This window comes from Tyto alba, unplaced genomic scaffold (genome assembly GCF_018691265.1).
Source record: "Tyto alba isolate M040663 unplaced genomic scaffold, T.alba_DEE_v4.0 Super-Scaffold_1, whole genome shotgun sequence".
NCBI lineage: Eukaryota > Metazoa > Chordata > Aves > Strigiformes > Tytonidae > Tyto > Tyto alba.
In genome coordinates, this window is record NW_024881261.1 from 3,091,374 (window position 1) to 3,110,902 (window position 19,529).

At 41.4% G+C, this 19,529-nt stretch overlaps 1 protein-coding gene across 5 annotated transcripts; it reads right to left on the reverse strand.

The window, feature by feature from the left end:
* Positions 1–995: 995 nt before the first annotated feature.
* Positions 996–18,664, reverse strand: NPS (neuropeptide S). Of its 5 annotated transcripts, XM_032992044.1 has the most exons (5): positions 18,628–18,664; positions 15,075–15,180; positions 6,454–6,658; positions 4,338–4,419; positions 996–1,989 (listed from the first exon to the last, which is right to left on the reverse strand). In XM_032992044.1, exons 4-5 carry the CDS (start codon positions 4,377–4,379, stop codon positions 1,780–1,782), a joined length of 252 nt encoding a protein of 83 aa, XP_032847935.1. In that variant the 5' UTR covers positions 4,380–4,419; positions 6,454–6,658; positions 15,075–15,180; positions 18,628–18,664; the 3' UTR covers positions 996–1,779. The 5 variants fall into 5 exon arrangements, with proteins under 5 accessions (XP_032847935.1, XP_032847920.1, XP_032847928.1 ...); XM_032992029.2 differs by lacking the exon at positions 18,628–18,664 and having other exon boundaries at positions 15,075–15,447; XM_032992037.2 differs by lacking the exons at positions 6,454–6,658; positions 18,628–18,664 and having other exon boundaries at positions 15,075–15,447.
* Positions 18,665–19,529: the final 865 nt, after the last annotated feature.

Consider the following 19,529-nt stretch of genomic DNA (forward strand, 5'->3'; position numbering starts at 1 on the left):
AGCCAGGACCCTGCGCTCAGGACCCGCGGTTTGGTTTGGTACCTCCCACCAGCACCTGCCTCTCGCTCCGCAGGCACCGGCCCAGAGTCACTCCCAGCCCTTTGGTTCGGCGTGGCCAGAGGCACTAAAACACCATTTCTTGGGCAGTTCTGGATGGAGCTGGATAGTGCTCAAGCTGGAAAATTGCACGTGTGGGACATCTGCCGTGGCTGAAATCGCAGCAGGCAAGAATGAAACAGGGCGAACGCCCCGCTGCAGCGAAACTCCTGCGTGCCACCGCGTCCACTGCCCTGGGCTTCCTCCCATCCAGACGTTACACAAGACAGAGTGCATGACAATAATAATTATCTAACGTTTTCCTTATACATTTTTAAAGGTCTCTAGGCATCACTTGACTAAGAGCTGCAAGAGCTAGGCAACCTGGACACCAATAGTACCCAAAAGGAGTTTAAGTGTTTAAGCAGCTTTAAAAAATACGATGCTTTAAACATTTCAGTGTGGACAAACGCAGACAGGGGTGTGTTTGATCTCCTTGAATCAGCCAGAAATTAGCCAGATGCAGTCCAGAAACATCGTATCACACTAGCACAGCTCCGTGCTTGAGTCACTTTTCTGCACGGGCTCAGGGGTACAAGGCACAGGAATGGACATCATGGAGGGGATGGTGATGACTGGCCTTATTCTAGGCTTAATGATGATCTCCTGGGTTATGATATTTAATAGGGAAATATTAGAAAGCATCCATATACTGATTTATTATTATCTTAGCTTTGAATTCAAAATGCATTGCATGGACACTTTGCAACATTTTCAAGCCAACATCACAGCTTGTTACACTGCATTTAGGGGAAACAGCCACAAGGTAAAATTCACACATATGTAACTCAGTAGATGACCTTTCCTACACACCACATTTACATATTTTCAGACCAAATGACTTTTCTTTTTTTTTTTTTTACAGGAAATTAAAAAAAAAAAAAAAAGTTGTTAATTACTGCGCCACAACTGTAGCAGATGAGCAGAAACTGCATTTGGCACATTTCATCAGATGTGTGTTGCCTATGTAAGTCAATTAATTGAGGCAAAGGGAACTGCACTGATACCCTGCCTTAGAGTGATTTCCCAGGACTCTTCTGGAAATGAGATGACACGTCTCAAGAGATTATTTCCTGCTGAAGTCATTTTAAATAACTATATTAAAAAGAAACTAGAAGTTACGAGTGGGGCCTGATTCTGTCTTTCACCAGTAGCTCTTCATATCTTTGGAAATCTGAAATGAAATATACTTTAAATCTGCATTAAAATTGCCAGAGCAGTTGTCTTCAAATAAATGTGATTTGGGAGAGAAAAGTACAGGCATGCCTTGCCTTGCCGGTGGGTTTGCCTCTATGGCAGAGAGGAGGGATGTCAGGAATAATACCGTCAGTCCTCCCGACACGCTGCATGCACACATCTATTCAAAGCCCAGGACTATTTTTGTATTAATCAAGAGCAAGATGATTAAATCTGTGGCTTTACAAAGAAGGGGAATTAACCAAATGAAAACATTCATTTCAATACAAAACTTTATGATACTGTAACTTTGGAAACAAAGCCCTTTCTGAGCAATCCCATCTGCTCCACTTGGCTTGTGCTCTTTGAAATAAACATCTGTTTACATGCTGAAGACACGGGTACATTTGTCTCTGTTGGTTTTATCATAGAAAAGCATTAAAATGATTTTAAGCGCAAAGTTAAACATCAGATGCTAAAATCGGGGCTGTGGTTTTGAACATTTGTTTATGACTTTGCTCTTCGAAAGGAAGTTTTTTTAATTCCTGATCCAACACCGTTGCGAAAGGACCTTTTATTGAAAGGCATCTCCAGGTAAGGCTTTAAAAAAGCCAGTTCTTCATTCCTGCCCACCTTGGCTAAGCAGTTATTCAGCAGGACGAGACAGTAATCAGATTTTCCATACAGTTGGCAATTCAAATAAAAAGGATTGCTGCTCTGAAAATTAAAAAAAAAAAAAAAAAAAAAAAAAAGAAAGAAAGAAAACCAAACAAACAAAAACCAAAACAAAAGAAAAAAAAAAGAGAGAGAGAAGAAAAGGTAAAATTATGTATTCGTCTATTTGCCAGGACTCGTTCAGTATAAAAAGCCATGTAGAAACACAAACCCAATTTATGCTTACAATGACAAGAATGAACTGTTATTTGCTAAGGATTCATCATACTTAAAATCAGACTTTTTAATAGTTTTCTAGAAAACGTAAACTGTGGTATTTCTGGTATAAAATACTGATACTGTTACAATTCTGTTTATGGTATGAAATGGATTGTTTTCCATGACGTTGACCAGCTGTGACATGTAACACAGTTTCCCTAGAGTAGCATGCATATTTATTGCTGCAAAATGAGATTTTTTTTCAGTTAACAATGAAACAGCATCTTGTTATCACTTGTGTGAAGTTGTATAGTTTAAACGACAGATAAGAGAAAATGAAAATGCCTGTAAAGCAGAAATTTGGGGGAGGAAGCTTTCTAGTAGTTATGAATAGTTATGGTAGTAGTTATGACTAAGTTTAATGGGAATTTTAAAAAGTCTAGATTCAAATCCATATACGTTTATGTACATGTTCCTTTCACTTGCGCTTTACAGTATAAAAATGTAAACTACATAAAAATTTTTCAAATGTAAATTACATCTAATTTAACATTGAATTTAAACCAAAGCATTTCCTGGCATGTCTATAGTTGTTCTGTGCATCTTTCATCACATCATGATTTACCAGCTTGTTGATTATCTATCTAAAAGAGATACTCTGCCATCGTTTCTGAAGCTGTCTGTACTGCATTCTTGCTTGGGAAATGGTTGCGTGCAAAGCCACGGGGTTAATACCTGCCTTCACTGGAATTGATGGCAAAATTGCCATTAGCTTCACTAAGATTAGGTTTAATTCAGCATGCTATTACTTTTACTAATACTGTTTAGTACTTAACATTTTTTTCTGTTCTGTGCATATAAAAGGTAGATTAATGATGCTTTCTGCAAGCAAGAGCATGCACTGAGTCTAAAGCAACCGAGCAGGCTCGCAGCTCACTAGCCACACAGCCTTCTGGTGCCACTAATGGGGGTTTTTCCCCAGACTGAAGTTTCCCCCTAACAAGATGAAATACTTTTTGCAAGAAACACAGGCATAGAGAAATTCCCCTTTGAATTTTTAGCTGCTATCTCACAACCTATACAGGGACACATGCGACCGAATAAATGACTGTTATTTTAACATGCAAGATATTAATTTATGTGAAATATTTAAACTTGCTTTACCTATTATATCATTGTCACAAAGAGATTCATTAAGAAATGTGGCTAGCCAGATCGAGCTCTGTCTAAACTATTCGTGACCAGAAATGAAAGATGATTCAGCATTTACAGAAGTAAAACACACAGAGGAACCAGGTGATGGATAGATGAAGGCTAATGGGAACTTCACATCAATAAAATAAACAGCTGCACGAGTAGCCACCATTTCTGCTAGTGACAGAGTACCTTAATGAAAAGATAATGATACAAAACACACCAGAGAAAACAAAGAAATCTCAACCGTGTCTCCTAGAGCTCGTTTTACAGCAATAAAGAAACAGGGAGTCTAAAGAAGACTTTATCCAAAGCAGGGAAATCAAACATCATTAGAAATAAAATATCTCATTCCACACTGGCAAAGTCTTTAAAGGCGTATGCATAGTTTGACCAGCAATATGTCATGGTAACCTGGTTGAGATCAGAAATTGAAAAGACATTAGTATTATTTAACTCGTTCACTTTGGGTTTATAGGCTGCTCTATTTTCTTTCATAGCTCAATCAAATTTGTATTACTGATTCCATGCACTAATTTTCCATAACTTTATATAAGAATTTCTCCTTTACCTACATACTAACAGTGACGAATAAAGCTACTGGTGTATCAACTAGCTAGCAATAAGTGAAATTCAGACATACGTCTTCTTGTACCTGTTTGATAGAGACAAGGAATTTAGATGAAATGGAGAGGAGAGTGATGTTTTTCTCTTCTCCATACAATATTTCAGCTCCCCACACTGCATTAAATATGCAATGGATTTCTCACATGATTATTTTAGAGGCTTGCATATTTTATTAGTAACTAAAGCAAAAATTGAGCCATACTCCAGGAAAATCAGGTAATAATATTTAACCAATATCTCTAATACAAGAAACTTCTTTCATTTAAAAAACAACAATAACCACAAAGAAACAAGCAAACAATAATAAATAAAATAACTATATAAAAGAAATGAAGCATCTCATCTTCAATTAGGTAGGGAACATGACTTACCATGGACGGGACAACTGGGTAACCCGAGCATACGAATATCATTGAGATCCAAAGAATGAAAACGAAGTTTAACCTGCATAGACTTCAAATTAAAACTGAGATCAGTTAAAATTCAAACCAAAATCAAGCAAAACTACATGCATACACATAAACACACAAACAGTATATTTTCTCCGTATATAAAGTAACCCGCAGTGTCTTTACCTGATCATTTTTTACCCAGGAGTGTATGTGCACGTACATGCAGTTATACTACCAAATTCCTCACATATCCTTTCAGTTCTTTCTTAGATGACCATTTTATACCAGAGTTCAGGAGTGAAAATGTCATCAAATCTGATTTTATTATGACTAATTGGTCCTTGTTTGGCCTTTTCTTCTTGTTAAATGGGAAAATGGCAAGAACACACATTCAGCTGCCATTATAAAACTACCGATTGATTTTATTTAAAGTGTTCCATTAAAATGTCTCTCAAGTGGGTTTACTGTTAAGTCTGTATCATCATAGCAAATATGGTCAAAGGTCTAAAGATTTAAAAAATACTTTTCAAGAATTTTTTACCACTTCCAGTATATCATATTAAAACCTTGTAAAGCCTGGCTGCAAGTGAAAAACAGTAAAAGTGTACTTTAAGTAGAAAGTTCCTCAAATAACCTTATCAGACTCTAGAGCAGCTACCCTACATAAAACAATACGTAAAAATATAAATAGCTTTTTCTTCCCCCCTTTTTTTAAACATTTTTAGTTTTTAATGCACCCAATTTTTAAGTGTTTTTCTTAGAACTAAAGTTCCTTGGATGTTTTTTCTCTGGTATGCAGACGCATGCAAGCCTATGTTAAGTTTATTCCATCAAATCTTCGGTAGGACTAATAAATTCTGTTAATCTCCATTAATGTAGCAAATGTTTAATGTCTAAGAGCTTCATTTGTTACTGCAACAAATTTAATTGCACAACATTTAATTTAATTGCGCAATATTTTAGGGGATCGGCAGTTTATTTATACAGAGTACTGTAAAAGCAGTAAGAGTCCCACAAAGTCTGCGAATGTTAGACTGCATAGGTGAGGGAATGCTGAAAAACATTAAATTCTTTTTTTCTTTTTCTTAGAACAAAAAGGATAAGGATCTTTTTTGACAATCACCCAGTGTTCGACATGCACAACAGTGACTCAGCAGCCTCAAACATTGTATTTCCTTCAGTGTTTACACTGAAAAATCAACGTACAAAAGCTCCAGAAGGGAACTCTGTGTGAGTCTTTGGGGAGACCTGAGCTGTTATAAATTATGACAACTTTAACTGGAACATTCAGTCTCCTGATGTAGATGCATTTAATTCCAGGAGATGGAAAGCAGTGAGGCCTTTAGGTAAGGCTGAAAGAGACACAGTGGCATGCAAAAGCCCTTAACACTTTTTATAGAAAAATTCATAATTTGATCTCAGATTGTGGTTGAATATTTTTTCATCATCGCTGTACATGGTGATGCTGATCGTGCCAGCGGTTGATATAATCCAATGACTCTTAAATTACTTTTAAAAAGTATCTGTTTGTAGTTGCTAGTAAAGTACTTCAGGATTCTTCAGGACCAACAGGGCTATAGAAATATAAAATGAAATTAGCCTCATTTAAACACCGCAGTAAGCAATCCATTTATAAAAAAACATCAAGAGAACATTTGACTATTTGCATATTCAGTATGTGTCCTCTTATTCAGAGAGAAAATCCCTTCGTTTGAATTGAACATCCCGTTCTGACTCGTACAGGACCTCCAACTCCAACCGATAAGCGGATTAGCCCGTGTTTCTGCAGCAATGAAAAGCACTTTGGGTTGGATTCTGCTTGAGCATAGTTTAGTGTCAGCTTCCATTGTATCTGTATTTAGTTTAACCCCGTTTTAATACAAAATTAACCTTCACACAACATTATTTGTGGAAGATGAGGGACAAGAATAGGCTCGTGATTAAGGTTCGGGATTTCTAGGTTCAGCGTTGGAGCTTGTGCCTTAGACTCTGGGTAACCTTCGGTGCATTGTTGACTTAGCTTTCTTTTAAATCATGAATTGTTTGAGTCCCTGGTGACCTCCCATTGTGCCTGGTCAGTACCTCCTATGCTTACCTTTGTCACATCCCTCTAAAAGAGTGGATTTAGCCACATTTCTAGCTCACAAGCTTTGGATGTGAGAGGTGCTCAGATACTCTCTGTAGGCACCTTCAGTGTGAGAAGATGGTGAGAGGACAACCAAGTGAGGCCACCAAGCTGCTCCCAGGGGACCCCAAGGAGATGGCCACGCAGGTCCGGACAGGATGATGTTTTGTGGAGCCTGGAGCAAAGCGGCAGGTTACAGAAACTTTGAACAACATGGGAAAACAGCTCTTCTTTGACTTTCTAAGGGAAGACGAAATGATGATCAAATGTGTTCATTAAGGATGGTTCACACAGCAGGTGGGAAACGGAAAGAGGCTCATATGGCAGCAGATCTCCCAATCACTTTGAAAAACCAGTCGCATCTGGTCTGAACACTGGGAAGAAGATAACGGTTAACCTGGGGGGTTGCATGTATTTCATTCAATCTCATATTATAAATGCTCGCAGTAAAATCCTAGCAAAATTCTTTAGCCTGCTTTCTGTTTCCAATTCTGCCTAAAAGTCACCTATGACAGACTCTGGTCCTCAGGACCTGATTCTAAGAGGGGAGAGGCAAGTAATGTCTGGGATTTTCCCCCACAAAATCTGAGAGCAGATTCCCCCTTTCTAAAGGCTTTGATCAGCTGAGAAACCACAAACTGCTTTCAGACAAGGCAGATGCAGATGAGTGTGAGTTATTGAGACACGGCCAACCCACAATAGGGCTCAAGGAGTTTGTCCACTTCTGAGACACACAGAAGTGGTATTATCTGAACAGAACGAAGATTCAAGATCTTACATTTGCTTCTCACTTCTTTGAGTTTATTTTTTCTAGCTGTTCAGGATGCAATTTAACACACCACAACTGTGATTTGCATGCATAAAGTGTATATGGAGATTCAGATACATTCAAGATATTCCCACTTCAGGTTTGGATGAATCAGGTTTAACAGAACAAGTGGCAATTGACATTTCTGTCTTCTACTCTGTCTGCAGAGCACCCAGTCTGAGGCTTTGCTCCCAGGTAAGGTTCATTGCCAGGTATCACAGGTCATATAATCATTAAGAACCATAATAAAAATTCCCAGCATCCATAAAATTTGCATTTTATGAGAATAAATTAGCAGCAATATGTTCCACTTCCCTGCAAAGCCAACAATATCACCTCTTCCCTCCTGCTTGCTTTGTTAAAGGAACAGCGTATTGCACCTTAGTGCTCCTCTCATTTGGTTTCCCCATGAAAAACATATGAAACACAAAACTCACTGACAAGCCTATTGAGCCTTGCAACTTAATAAAGTTAATAGGCCTATAAGCTTTAGAACATTATATTTCCCTCCCCCATCACAGCAGTAAATCTAAAGTGCTTAAACTGGCATTGTGTGCCTTTGCTAAGGGATCAAAACAATAAAAATGAAAGATTGCACCAAAAACCTGTCTGCGTGGTCCATAGGTATAACCCCAAACATTGTCAAACCATAGCAGGTTAGTGGTCTGGATAAAGGGAAGGTGCTAAATCTTGTTGTTCCTCTTTAGGACGCCACAGTGAAACCTCAGCATCTTTTTTTTCGGGGAGAAAGCTGCCTGGATATTTTGCTGTGAGCTCATTTTTTTTTTCTTGCTCTCCAAAACATCAAGAAACCAAAGAGCCAGGATGGTTTACTTTGAGATCATAGCAAGGTGCAAAATGGAAATTAATCATACTCACAGCCTATAAATCTGTTTCTGACTCAGTGATAATAGAAAATCCCAGCAAGACACAAAGACAGAAATAAAACAGAAGTCAGAAAGCAGGTTTATTCCGTCAGTTCTTATTGCTGTATTCTCACTACCAGCAAGGGGACACAACCAAACCCTTCGCTGGCACCAACCACTGAGATCTCACCTACAGAGGCAGGAAGGAGCTAAGAAGTCGCTGCAGATGCCCACTTGAATATTTCTGTGCCTTTCTCCGCCATGATTGTTTCTAATCCCCTTAAACTTGGCGATGATCCAGAAAGAACATGTCCCTGGCTGATGGGCAGGGGGTTATAAGGCCAAATGGTGCAGCTGGGGGGGGGAAGCGCAGCTCCTGCCTCCCCTCCTGACCTCGGATATTTGATGGGGCAGTCTCTGCCCGTCTCCGACTGCTCCGCGAGCACGGGGCGCTCCTGCCTGCAGGCTGGAGCCTGCCCTCCCTGTTATTTCCTTGGCTGCCGTGCCGCCAAGGTGTTTGCACAAAGTTCTCTCTGTGGAGGATGCAATGCTCTCATCAAAGGTCAGGCGGGTGTTTTCCGAGCCCGTCGAGGCCCGCGTCGCCTGCCGTGGATAAACAGCTCTGCGTTCCTGTTTCAACTTCAGGAGTGTTCCGGAAGGAGAGACACATTTATTGAATTCCATTTCGCTTGGTAGCGCTGCCGCCCGCAGAGCAAAGTCCTGCGGGTGATACACTGCTTGAGCTCCTGCCCTGCGCCGCGGCACGCCAGCCCTCGCTCTAGAAGACGCACGGCTCCTTTATAAAACACAACTTTCAATGAGATTCCACTCAGACATCGTTCCCCTCTAAGCCTGCCTCAGCAATGGTTAAGGCTCCAGCAATGCACAGGTTTGATCTCCGAGGAGAAAAAGAAAATCAAAAGGGCATTAAAGCAAGAAGCAGCATTGCCACTCCTGCCTCCCACTCTTTAACGGAGTTTTGGTCGCCTTGCTTTGCCCGGACAGATACTCAGCAGCAAGGAGGTGTGCAGAAAGGCAATGGTGTTGGACTGCGTGAGGAACAGGGTGCAAGATTTGTGGGTATGCAGATAATGTGAACCTCGGGGTCCAGGTTGCCCCCCGCTTTCGACGCGCTTCTGCATCATCGGAGCCGTGCACGTCACTGTCACAGCAAAGGGGACGAAGCTGCAGTCTGATCCTCCCATGCCAGAAGCAGAAATTAGCTTTAAAGTCACGTTTTCGATCCTACCTCAGACAGGAATTGTCAGTTGTGTCATAGTCACCATCCTCAGGATTTTAAAGCCTAAATCATCATCTATAATTATATATATTCTATTTCCTGGTTACAGTCAACATACGCAGAGATGGTGTGGGCAGAGACAGCGTGAATTTCCTTACCCCCCTCCCCGGCGTGGGGCAGAGGTGATGATTGCGTCGAATTGTGCAGCGATGATGTCAAATGACATCATCTCCTACAGACCGCAGCGCATGGCACCTTGCAGGCCCTCTGCCAAGTGCACCAACGTCCACACGACTTCTGCTGATGCCACCGCGTTCGTGGTGTATTCTATGGGAAAAGACAAGAATAATGCTTTTGGCAAAAACACATTAAACAGGGCAGAAAATATTTCTGATTTATAGATGCTCTTGCCTTTTTGTCAGATTCCTTAGCATGCCTTCAGAAAAACAATCTGCATGAAGTACAACAACATGAAAAACAAGCTCTCATTATTCTCTGTGCACCAGCACCAAATGTTGAAGTCATTTGATAATTTATCTGGAAAAAAAAAAAAAAAAAAAAAAAAAAAAAAAGCAGAGCAGACAAAACTTGCTCAACCCATTAAGGGGAGACTCAGCAACTGAAAAGTGGCAGTAATTAACATTTTTGCTATGCTTATTTGTGCATGCCAACATAATTTATGCATTCAGAAATTTCTCAAATAGATCCTACAGGAAGTTGCTGCCTAAGAAAAGATTGTCAGCGCTGAGCTAAAAAGACACCTGTCAAAGCTGAAACCCAATTTCTGTTTGGATGCAACAAAGATCTCGATGATCTGAGAAAGTCTGAATAGTAGTTGAAGTAGAAGTAAGAAAGAGAAAAGAGCCTAGATAGACAAGAAAAGGCAAAGTATTTTGAGGAGAGAGAGGAGAAAAGGATGTAGGAAAGTCTGATGTGACTTAAGAAGAAGAGATCCAACTTTAAAGGGATCAAACTTTAAAGCAGTCAAGGAAAGCTAACATAAATAGTATAAATAGTACGGAATAGGGAGAAAGAGTTGGGTGTCTTTGAAGCACATAATTTTTTATATACGTTATTGCACTCCATCTCAGGGTTCTCCAGTGGATAAGGCTAAGACAGACAAGGAAAATGTATCCAATATTTTTTATTTTGCTCGGATGCCAACAGAATATTCTGGCTTAAGAAAGTTTGCACCTTTTCATCTACAGAATCTCAGTACAAAACCATTTTTTCTGCTCTCTATGTCCTTGAGATGTCATACCACCAAGCACTATGTCGTTTGGGAATGGAAAAAAAGGGAGTGATGTAGGGGAAAAGTTACTTGTGGCAGCACAGATAACCCAATGAAACAATTACGGTTGGGAGGCAAAAAGTGGGACACAATCCTGCAGCCCTATAGTAACTGCAAGGTCAGTGTGGGACACAGAGGATGCCAAATGCTCATCAGGACACTCACCACCTACAGACTGGACAGAAAGGGGTGAATTGCTCACACCTGAGCAGGTTTTTATGCAATCTGGAGTGATCCTCAGGATGGAAAACAGGTCAGCTGCATGCAGAACATCTGTTAATGGTCTCATTTCCTCTACAAACAGTCCTGGTCTGATCAGATGGGAGAGAAGCAAAGTTACCTCTTGTTTGGCACAGGATTATGAGAAAATATCCAAATCACAACTCAGGGGTGGTCCCTTTCCTTCGGAACAGGCAACATTTGCAAGGGAGAAATCTCAGCTGTTCCACAGAGTAGCTCTTGGCATTTCTGGAGAAGAGTGGGATGCCAGTTTGAATTTGTGACACGAGACTGAAAGTACCTTTAGGAAGTAAGTGGCTACATCTGGAACAGCAGTCATCATTTCTAGGAGGTGAGAGGACACACCTTTTTTCTCCAAAATGCAGAGCATTTTCCATCTGTTCTTCATGCTCTTTTAACTCACTGTTATTTTTTTCCTACTTGTCTGCGCCACTTAAATAAACAAGGATATTGCAGCCTCTTTAAAGGAACCATCCTTTTCTGCCAAAGCCTTTTGATAGGAAGGGTCTTCTCCATAGCGACCCACTAAACAGAAAACAAATAAGCACTGAAACCTTGAGTAAGCCTCACATTGTGGATATACTCATGCTTTCAAGTTTGCTGGTAGGAAGATAAAATCAAACTAGGAGTTCGCCTTGCTCTACAGGCAGTCTAGACACAGAGGTGGTACCCAGTCAAGGAGCTCCACTCCCTTGCAAATGCCAGCTCTGGATCATTACTTGGCAACTATCATTGCTTATAAAGGTCCTCAAGTAGGAGAGAGGTAATGGTGCTGTCATATAATTCAGTGCCCAAGCTGACAAGCCTTTTGTCTGAACACAAGCTGCTGAGGAGCCTGATTTCCCCTTGTGTTCTCTCCCTCTCATAAAAGGCTTCATCCAAAAATATCACATGCCAAAAGACAGAAGAAGTTTCAGCTGTCTCACTGACAACCTGTTGCAGCTGACTGGATTTTTCTTGCTCTGTGCAAGCATTTCTTCATATCCACTTATGTTTTGGCACGAGATATAACTCCTCAGGAAGTTATATCTGCCTCCTTTATTCTTCTATTACCTGCATTAATAGCTAATCTGCAAAACTCATCTCTCACCCTGTCTCCCCTTTGTGAGTTCCCCTTTCAGCATTAGGGTCTTCAGGGTTTTTTCCAGTCTGTACCCCTCCTCACAGCTGCTAACTCTGGAGGTAATCAACTGCTACTTCTTAATCAAGAGTACAGATTAGTATGAATTAACACAAATTCCAATATTCGAAAAGCTAATATAACCTCACTCTCTGGGGAATAGGAAAGGCCACAAATGCTCTGTGGACAGGATGGTGGATATTCTCTAGCTACTTACTCCAGAATTTCATTGCTCCAGTCTCACAGAAAAACTGTTGAAGGCAAAGTACATGAAAAGGTCCAGCTTTCCATTCAGCTTGGCACTATATTGACTGCCAGAAGCAAACATGTAGTCCACAAAAACCCCGTGACTCTTTCTTTCCTTCCAAAAAGCCTGCCTGCTGATAGCTAGTTCTTTCATTTGAGCAGTAAAGGTTCGTGCTTCTAAACCCAATTCCCATCACACAAGTACACTGAAAAAAAATTACATGATGTACTCCAATATTGCACTTCTCAGTAGACTGAGCGCGTCCCAGCTGTGAAGAGTGACAAAAGACAGGGTACAGCTTTCAAAGGGGCTGAGGGCCTCTTTTTAAAAGCAAGAAGCACTGGGAGCTGAAGGACTGGACTGTGCGGCAGCAAGGAGCAGACCTTAATTAACACTCCGTGGAAGCAGCACATGCACCACTCGCCTGATCCTCAGTGCTGAATAACCACGTGAGTGTGGTGGGACCCAACCCACCTCAGCTGGGTTTATGGGTGCAGGGACCAAGCCCTGGGGGCAAGGTGATGCTTCTCCTGGTGCTGCAGGGAGCACTGTCTCCACTAGCCCAGGGATCTCTGCACAGGGCTCCAGCGCCCGGCGTGGGCCTGCCCTGCGTCATCACTCCAAGAGATCTGAGATGCTCCGGACTAGTACAACAAATTATGAATGAGCAACTAAGCAAGCAACACTCACGCAGTTCCCAGTCTCTTTGCCTCAGCAGCGACAGGAGCACATTACGTATAAGAGATCCCTTGAAACTCAAATAACCCTACAGTTGTCTTGCCAAATTTCATAATATCGGCGTCATCTAAGCCAACAGGACAGGAGCTAAAAATACTCTGACTCAACTCATTGCAGGCTTCTGAGATAAGGGCAGAATGTTAAGACTTGTGCTCTTTGAAAGTGCTGAACTTGTGGCCTGAGGGCATGTCTATACCGCGGGCATACCAAGCTAGCTCGGATACTGATGACTGCTCATCAAAGACGTGACCAAGAGGCACAACCCAAAGATTTCCCCTTTCCCTGAACGATTCGCAGCTCAGCCCTACTGCGGTTTCTTGGTGTGCAGCTCAGAGTCAACGTGTGAGTTTTCAGTGCCAAGTTACACCCCATGTTCTTAAGCCACATCAAACTGCTTCACAATCCCTGTAGCTCACAAGCTGTAAACAGGCTATTTCTGTTCCAAATGTCAGAGGCGGGCAACACAGAGCCTGATAACTTTGAATTTCCCAGGGCTATTTTCTAACCTACAACCTCTCCCAAATCCTTGCTGATACATTTGGGGTGGCGTCGCATAAACAGGGGCTGGAGTTGGAGGAAGAGCACACCATGTTCATGCAGACTTCATGTTCTCCGTTATCCTTCTGAGGCCAGTCCCATCCCATTTTCCACAAGAATGAATGCAGTACAAGAACAAAATGTATTCACTTTTTTTTTTTTTTTTTTTTCCCCTCCCCTTGTCTCTTGTATCACTAATATTTCTCTTTGGAAAGGGGTAACCCCTGGTTCACCTGCCCATCTCTGGACCTCAAGCAGTGTGTTTCACTGTGTTCACAGAAGCCATCACCCATCCAATCCTAGCTGGCAGGTTGTGGCCAGGCTACGTATCTTTCCAACCTGAGCAGTCAAATACTCTTTATTCTGGACAATAGCAGCCCCATGAATGACCTTAACTTCAAGAGGAAATATCCAAAACTCATCCATATTTGCTTCTTTAACCTCCACAAAGCATGGCAAGGCACATTTGCTGATTGCAGGCTCTCTAGCATGAAGAGAAGCTGGCCAGGCAAGCCCTGCACCCTGCTGTGGATGAAGATGTTACAGTTGCCTGGGAAACCGCTCCATGGGATCACTAAAATGTATTCTATATGTTTGCCTTCAGATACAAGATTATCACCTTGTCTATGAACAGTGTCAGGAGAAAATTCTGACACAGGATAAACTTAGACAGTAACCTGCAGAAATCAATTAACTCTTTTATGCTATCAACCGAAATCCCACAAAGCTAAACCCAATATAAAATACTTCGTTGTTCCATATCAACCAAATCTCCCCTGAAAAAGTAAAGGTGGGTTACAGTTAGAGCATCTCATTCCTCAGCAAAGGACACAAGGTTTACATCCACTGATATATTATTAGCAGATGAGAGAACTGGCTGAGGAGAAAGGATCTATAATCAAAGGAGACGGGCTTATTCAAGGACTGAGAGAATTTATTTAGATTCAATACTTGCAAATTTGGATTTTTTTATTTTTTATTTTTTTTTAAAGAAAGAATATATTCAATACTTACAGAAGGAGCACTGGTAGCCATCAGGTAGCCACAATCCAGCCACCGATGGACAGTGGGGTACAGTCCCTGTTTGCACTTTCTCATAGCAATGAGCAAATCAGGACTCGTGCTTAACCAAGAAGTTAGAGCTCTGCCACATTCCTTTCCCAAGGTTTACTCTGGTATCACAATCACGACACTGCACACAAATCCTCATAGACTTTATGGTGAAGGAATTCCAGTAAGAGCTGGTAAATGCTAGTCTGGGGGGAAACAGGTTTAATGGCAAGCAGGAAGGAGTAAGGAATTAAGGTTAATTAACATTTTATCACAAAATAGCAAGCCAACATGCCAAAACAGGACTGTGCTGTGTCTAAATATGGTGGGAGTAGGAGATAGGTAGGTTTTAGAGGAGAAAGAGCAATAAAGAGGAACAGGATATTACTCAAAAATTCCTATTTCTGGGAGCAGTTTAAACAAAGAATCCAGTATAATTTCACTGCTTGCTTACCTTCAATCAAAAAGCAACACTGTGCTTTAATTTCTCCTGTGGGTGTAGTCAGCTCTTAAGTTAAAATCCAGGCTTAATATCTTCTACTCATAATTTAGGTCACGGGCTGGGAAGCGACATAGGAAATAGAGAGAAATTTCAAGCTTTGCAATAGATGCTAAAATGTCATCCTGTGCTTGAGGCTCCCAGGCCACCAACTGCAGAGCCCTCTTTGCTGAGAGAGCCAAGTCTGGCAGCCAAAAAAGAGACGCGGAAATCCCTGCAGGATTTAAAACCCGACTTCCCTGGCCTTTGTGAGGGTCTGTCTTCGATCTCTGAGGCTGCTCGACTGGTTAAAGGGAGCAGAGACCCTGTTCTGCTCGTACCTCGGAATGCCTCGTGCCCAGCGGGCGGCTCAAAAACCGCCGCCGAGATCGGGGTGCGGAGCTGGGAGCTGGACGGCAGCGCTCTGGATCTGCTTCCCTCTGGCATGGGGGGCAAAATCTGGGGAACGGGGATGTTAATGGAGTCATTGGGATCGTGCAGTTCACGTGCATGCAAGAAAGGAATTAATAAAAGGTCTGTGAACAGCAGATTGCAATAGTACCGGTCTGGGAGCTTCTTGTTTTCCAGCCTTTGGCGAGGGCACCAGCCCTTCGCTTAAACAATACCCACAAAACAAAACACCCTCCCACTCTTGTCTCTGTTACACAAATCGTGGGGTTATGTTCAGTATTTCAGCTGTGGTACTGTATATCATTAGAATTACATACACTGTTGTCATTCATTGCTGTGTGACTTGCTACAGTTTATTATGCTTATACTCGTATAAACATAATTACATTGCACAAGGCTATAAACTCCACATACTGGAAGATGTTAGTATCTTGATTCTTACATTTATTAAATTGTGTTTATACACATTCTTACTAATTTATATTGCATCTTTCTTGTTAAATATAACAGCAAAATATAATTGAGTCTTCCATTCCTAATGCCGATTTTTTTAATTGCTAAAATATACATACATAAATTGCTGTGCATCAGAAAATCATCTGGAGTCTTGTGCGAATACAGCAGTGTTTGTGAGGCAGACCTGGGTTTTTTGCTAGGTCACCATCAGGCCTGTGCAGGGATTGCTCCAGCCAGCTGACAGAACATGTTGCTAAAAACATAGTCAGGACCTTCACAACTGCACAAACAGAATTAAACTTCCGAGAAATTTCATGCACTTAATTCCTAACATATATTTTAAGTGTTACTGCTTCTACTTTTTTTTTTTTTTTTTTTTTTTTTTAGTATTTCAGCTCTGGCTTGATTTGACTGAGGTTTCACGAAGCAATGTTTCAGGAGAAAATGTTACAAATAATTAAACATATTGGAGGTAAAGATGCCATGCTCTTTTAGTTTACATTTGATGACACCAGGAAGAACACGGGATTTTATGTGCCTCATTACCAACCAGCCTCTCTGTATGGTGAAAAAGGAAAATAAAATTCTATTTTGCACATTTTCTTCTGGTTTCAGCATTAATTTTTAGTAAGTTTAGTAAGTGCAGTGCCAGTCTGCCAGCGTGCTCCATGGTGAAATGAGGGGAGGAGTGCCAGGGGTTGGGATGGCAATCCTGACACCCGCGCTCCGAAAACCCCTTGGCCTCGCAGCCAGGGCTGCCAATAAGGCTGTCAAATTAGCGCACAGTGAGACGGTGTCTGGTGAACGTGGACTTTTTCTGTAGGTGAGAAAAACCCGTTTCAGGCTGGGCATCAAAGAGCCACTATTGACAAGGGCTGGAGAGATGTATTAGCCACCCGGAGGGAGGGAATCGATACCCAGCCGCCAGCGCCTGCACATCGCCCATCTGCCCTGACGCCTCTTGAAAACAAACACAGCTTCAACATTTTATCATGGTGCAGGAACGCCAGCGATGCCACCCGACCGACTCTCATACCGTGGGGGGGTTTATTTTTTTTTTTGTCATCCGCATAGGCGTTCCCAAACAAACCACCTAGCAGCACAGCAGCTGCAAGGAGAACCTGCACTGCTTCTGGTCGCCCTGCAAAGCCATTGCGCCAGGAGCACAGTCACAGCCCGGCCCAGCAATTCACTTTTACCTTTTTTTCTCCTGAAGGCAAAAGCTGAAATACCCTGAGAGAGCCCTGTGCCACCAGCAGAGAAGTTGTCACCAGAAAGCTCTGTGAGAGCAGTTTTCCAATGTAGAGGAGAACATGACTGTTTCCCCAGGGGTACCATATCCCATGTCAAAGAGTAAAAAACAAAACAAAACCAAAAAAAATCTGTGAAGTGGGACAGAAATGCTTTAGTTTCTCTATATTTTGTGATGAATCTCAGCAAGTAAACAAACTGAATGTCAAGTAACCAGATAAAGGACTTTCACATATTGTTGGACAAGCCATAGGCTTTTTTTTTTTTTTTTATAACCAGATTTTCTTCTCAGCCTTTCCGCACATCAACTTCCCTACACATTTGTTAGGGAGTGTGATGCAGTGAAATATCAAGAAATAATGAAGCAGCAATCTGTGCCGATTTGCAGGCGGCCAGGGTTAGCAGGTCAAAGACATCAGGAGTTTCTGGAGAGAATTCTGGATGCTGGTTAAAAAGCCCTAAAAAAGTCACAGGTTTCCTTTACATCACATCAGCTGCTCCCCTCTCCTGTGCTACTCCATACAGAGCAGAAAAAAGCCTGGACTGAAATGTCCTTGGAAACAAAATAGTGATGCTACTGCCCTGGGGAATGCTGATGGAAAACTGTGCATTCCTTTGTCTGCTTTAGACCATGGAAAAATCCATCAGCAATTAAGACTTTAGAACTTTATACAATTACTTTATTTTGTGTCAAGTGGAAAAAAGGAATTGATACTTATTGGGCACATCACTGTCCTGTGTTTAGCCCTAAAAAGGATTTAAGTTTGATAGCCAGAGAGACCTTAAGTCAACTAAAATATGGGTTACGTATGTTACAGACACATTATGAAGCAGATTATTTTGTGAACTAGCAGAGAACTTCAAAATTTTGGGGAAGGTCTGAAGACAGTATGCAACTGCAAATGAAGGGCCTACTTTATTTGACATTATAATTTCGAACAGGTTTTCTATATTAGGGAGTCCTTTGTACTTGCTTCTAAGACTGTGTGATTTATCTTGGACTCTATCATTTATTTTGCAATAATACATACCTCTTAGCAGAGCCTACACTTTCACAACTAGGATCACTGCAGTGTTTTGATTTTGTTTATAACCTCTGCATCTGCTTACTTGAAATTTCTTCAAGCCAGTACTACTGCATTTTATACAACCCTGTCCGGCAGTGGCAAAGAACTGGAAAAACACTCTCTCAATGACTTTAGCTCAGCTGTTTTAATAGTAAGATGTTCTCAGAGAACCAATTTAAACTTACTCCTAGAATAGGTCCCATGAAGGACTCCAATTGTCTGCAGCAAGCAGGTATTGACCATTCCCATCCATTCCTAATGCATTGCCTCTGACCACAGAAATGGGGATGGACATGTTTCCTGACTGAGATTTCATCCAGAGAAGTACATATTGAAGTGATTACCTTGAAAAATAGAGTTTTTCAGTCTTTTTCCAGCTTCCTTCTAGAACAGACAGTAGACAGCTTCTGGGACAGGAGTACAGGGTGGGAGCTCATGACTTCCGAGGTGAGGTTTAGTTGGCTTCAGGTTCAATGATGGTGGAAAATTCTAGGATTTCAGTAGTGGTGGCATCTGGACTTTCACTGCCTATCAAATAAATTAAGAGAAATCATTACAATGTGAAAGGCAATTAGGAAAAGCACTGACCTAGAAAAATGTCCTCAGATGAGAAGTAAAGGGTACTTTTTCCTAAACTTGGGTAATGCATGTGGCAGTGACATCCTTTTAAATATTTGTATCAGCTTGGTTTACATTTCTTTGTGCAGCTTACCACAATCAACAGCCTGAGCATGGGACTGTGCTGAATTACTAATTCCAACAAAAAAGAACACACAAAAATGCAAAAAAAAAAAAAAAAATAATGGTGCAAAAGAATATCCATAAAAACAGATTTAAAAATATGTCAGTAATAATAACATCAATTCTTTTAGGAAGTGCTCGAAAATGGAGGCATTTCACACAGCGACTGAATAAAATAGTCAAATACTGCAACACACTACCTGCAATGACAGTCGTAAAGTGTTCACAACTTTTAATTATTTTACCAAATGTCTGCTTTCACAACATGGTCGCAACAAAGCCGGCTGTACAAAAGCCTGCGGATATTCAAAAGTCTGAGGCCATTTGCAGACACGAAAATGAGACTTCAGACAGCTTTCCGTGAGCTGAGAACTATTGCCAGCTCTTTGCTGTAGTAACAGGAATTTGTCTAGAAGTGTCAAAAGGTCTTTATTGCTGTCTGTAGACATCTCCCAAGTCAATTCACATGGCAAACGAGGAAGAAGTGGAGAAACAACAAGGCAGA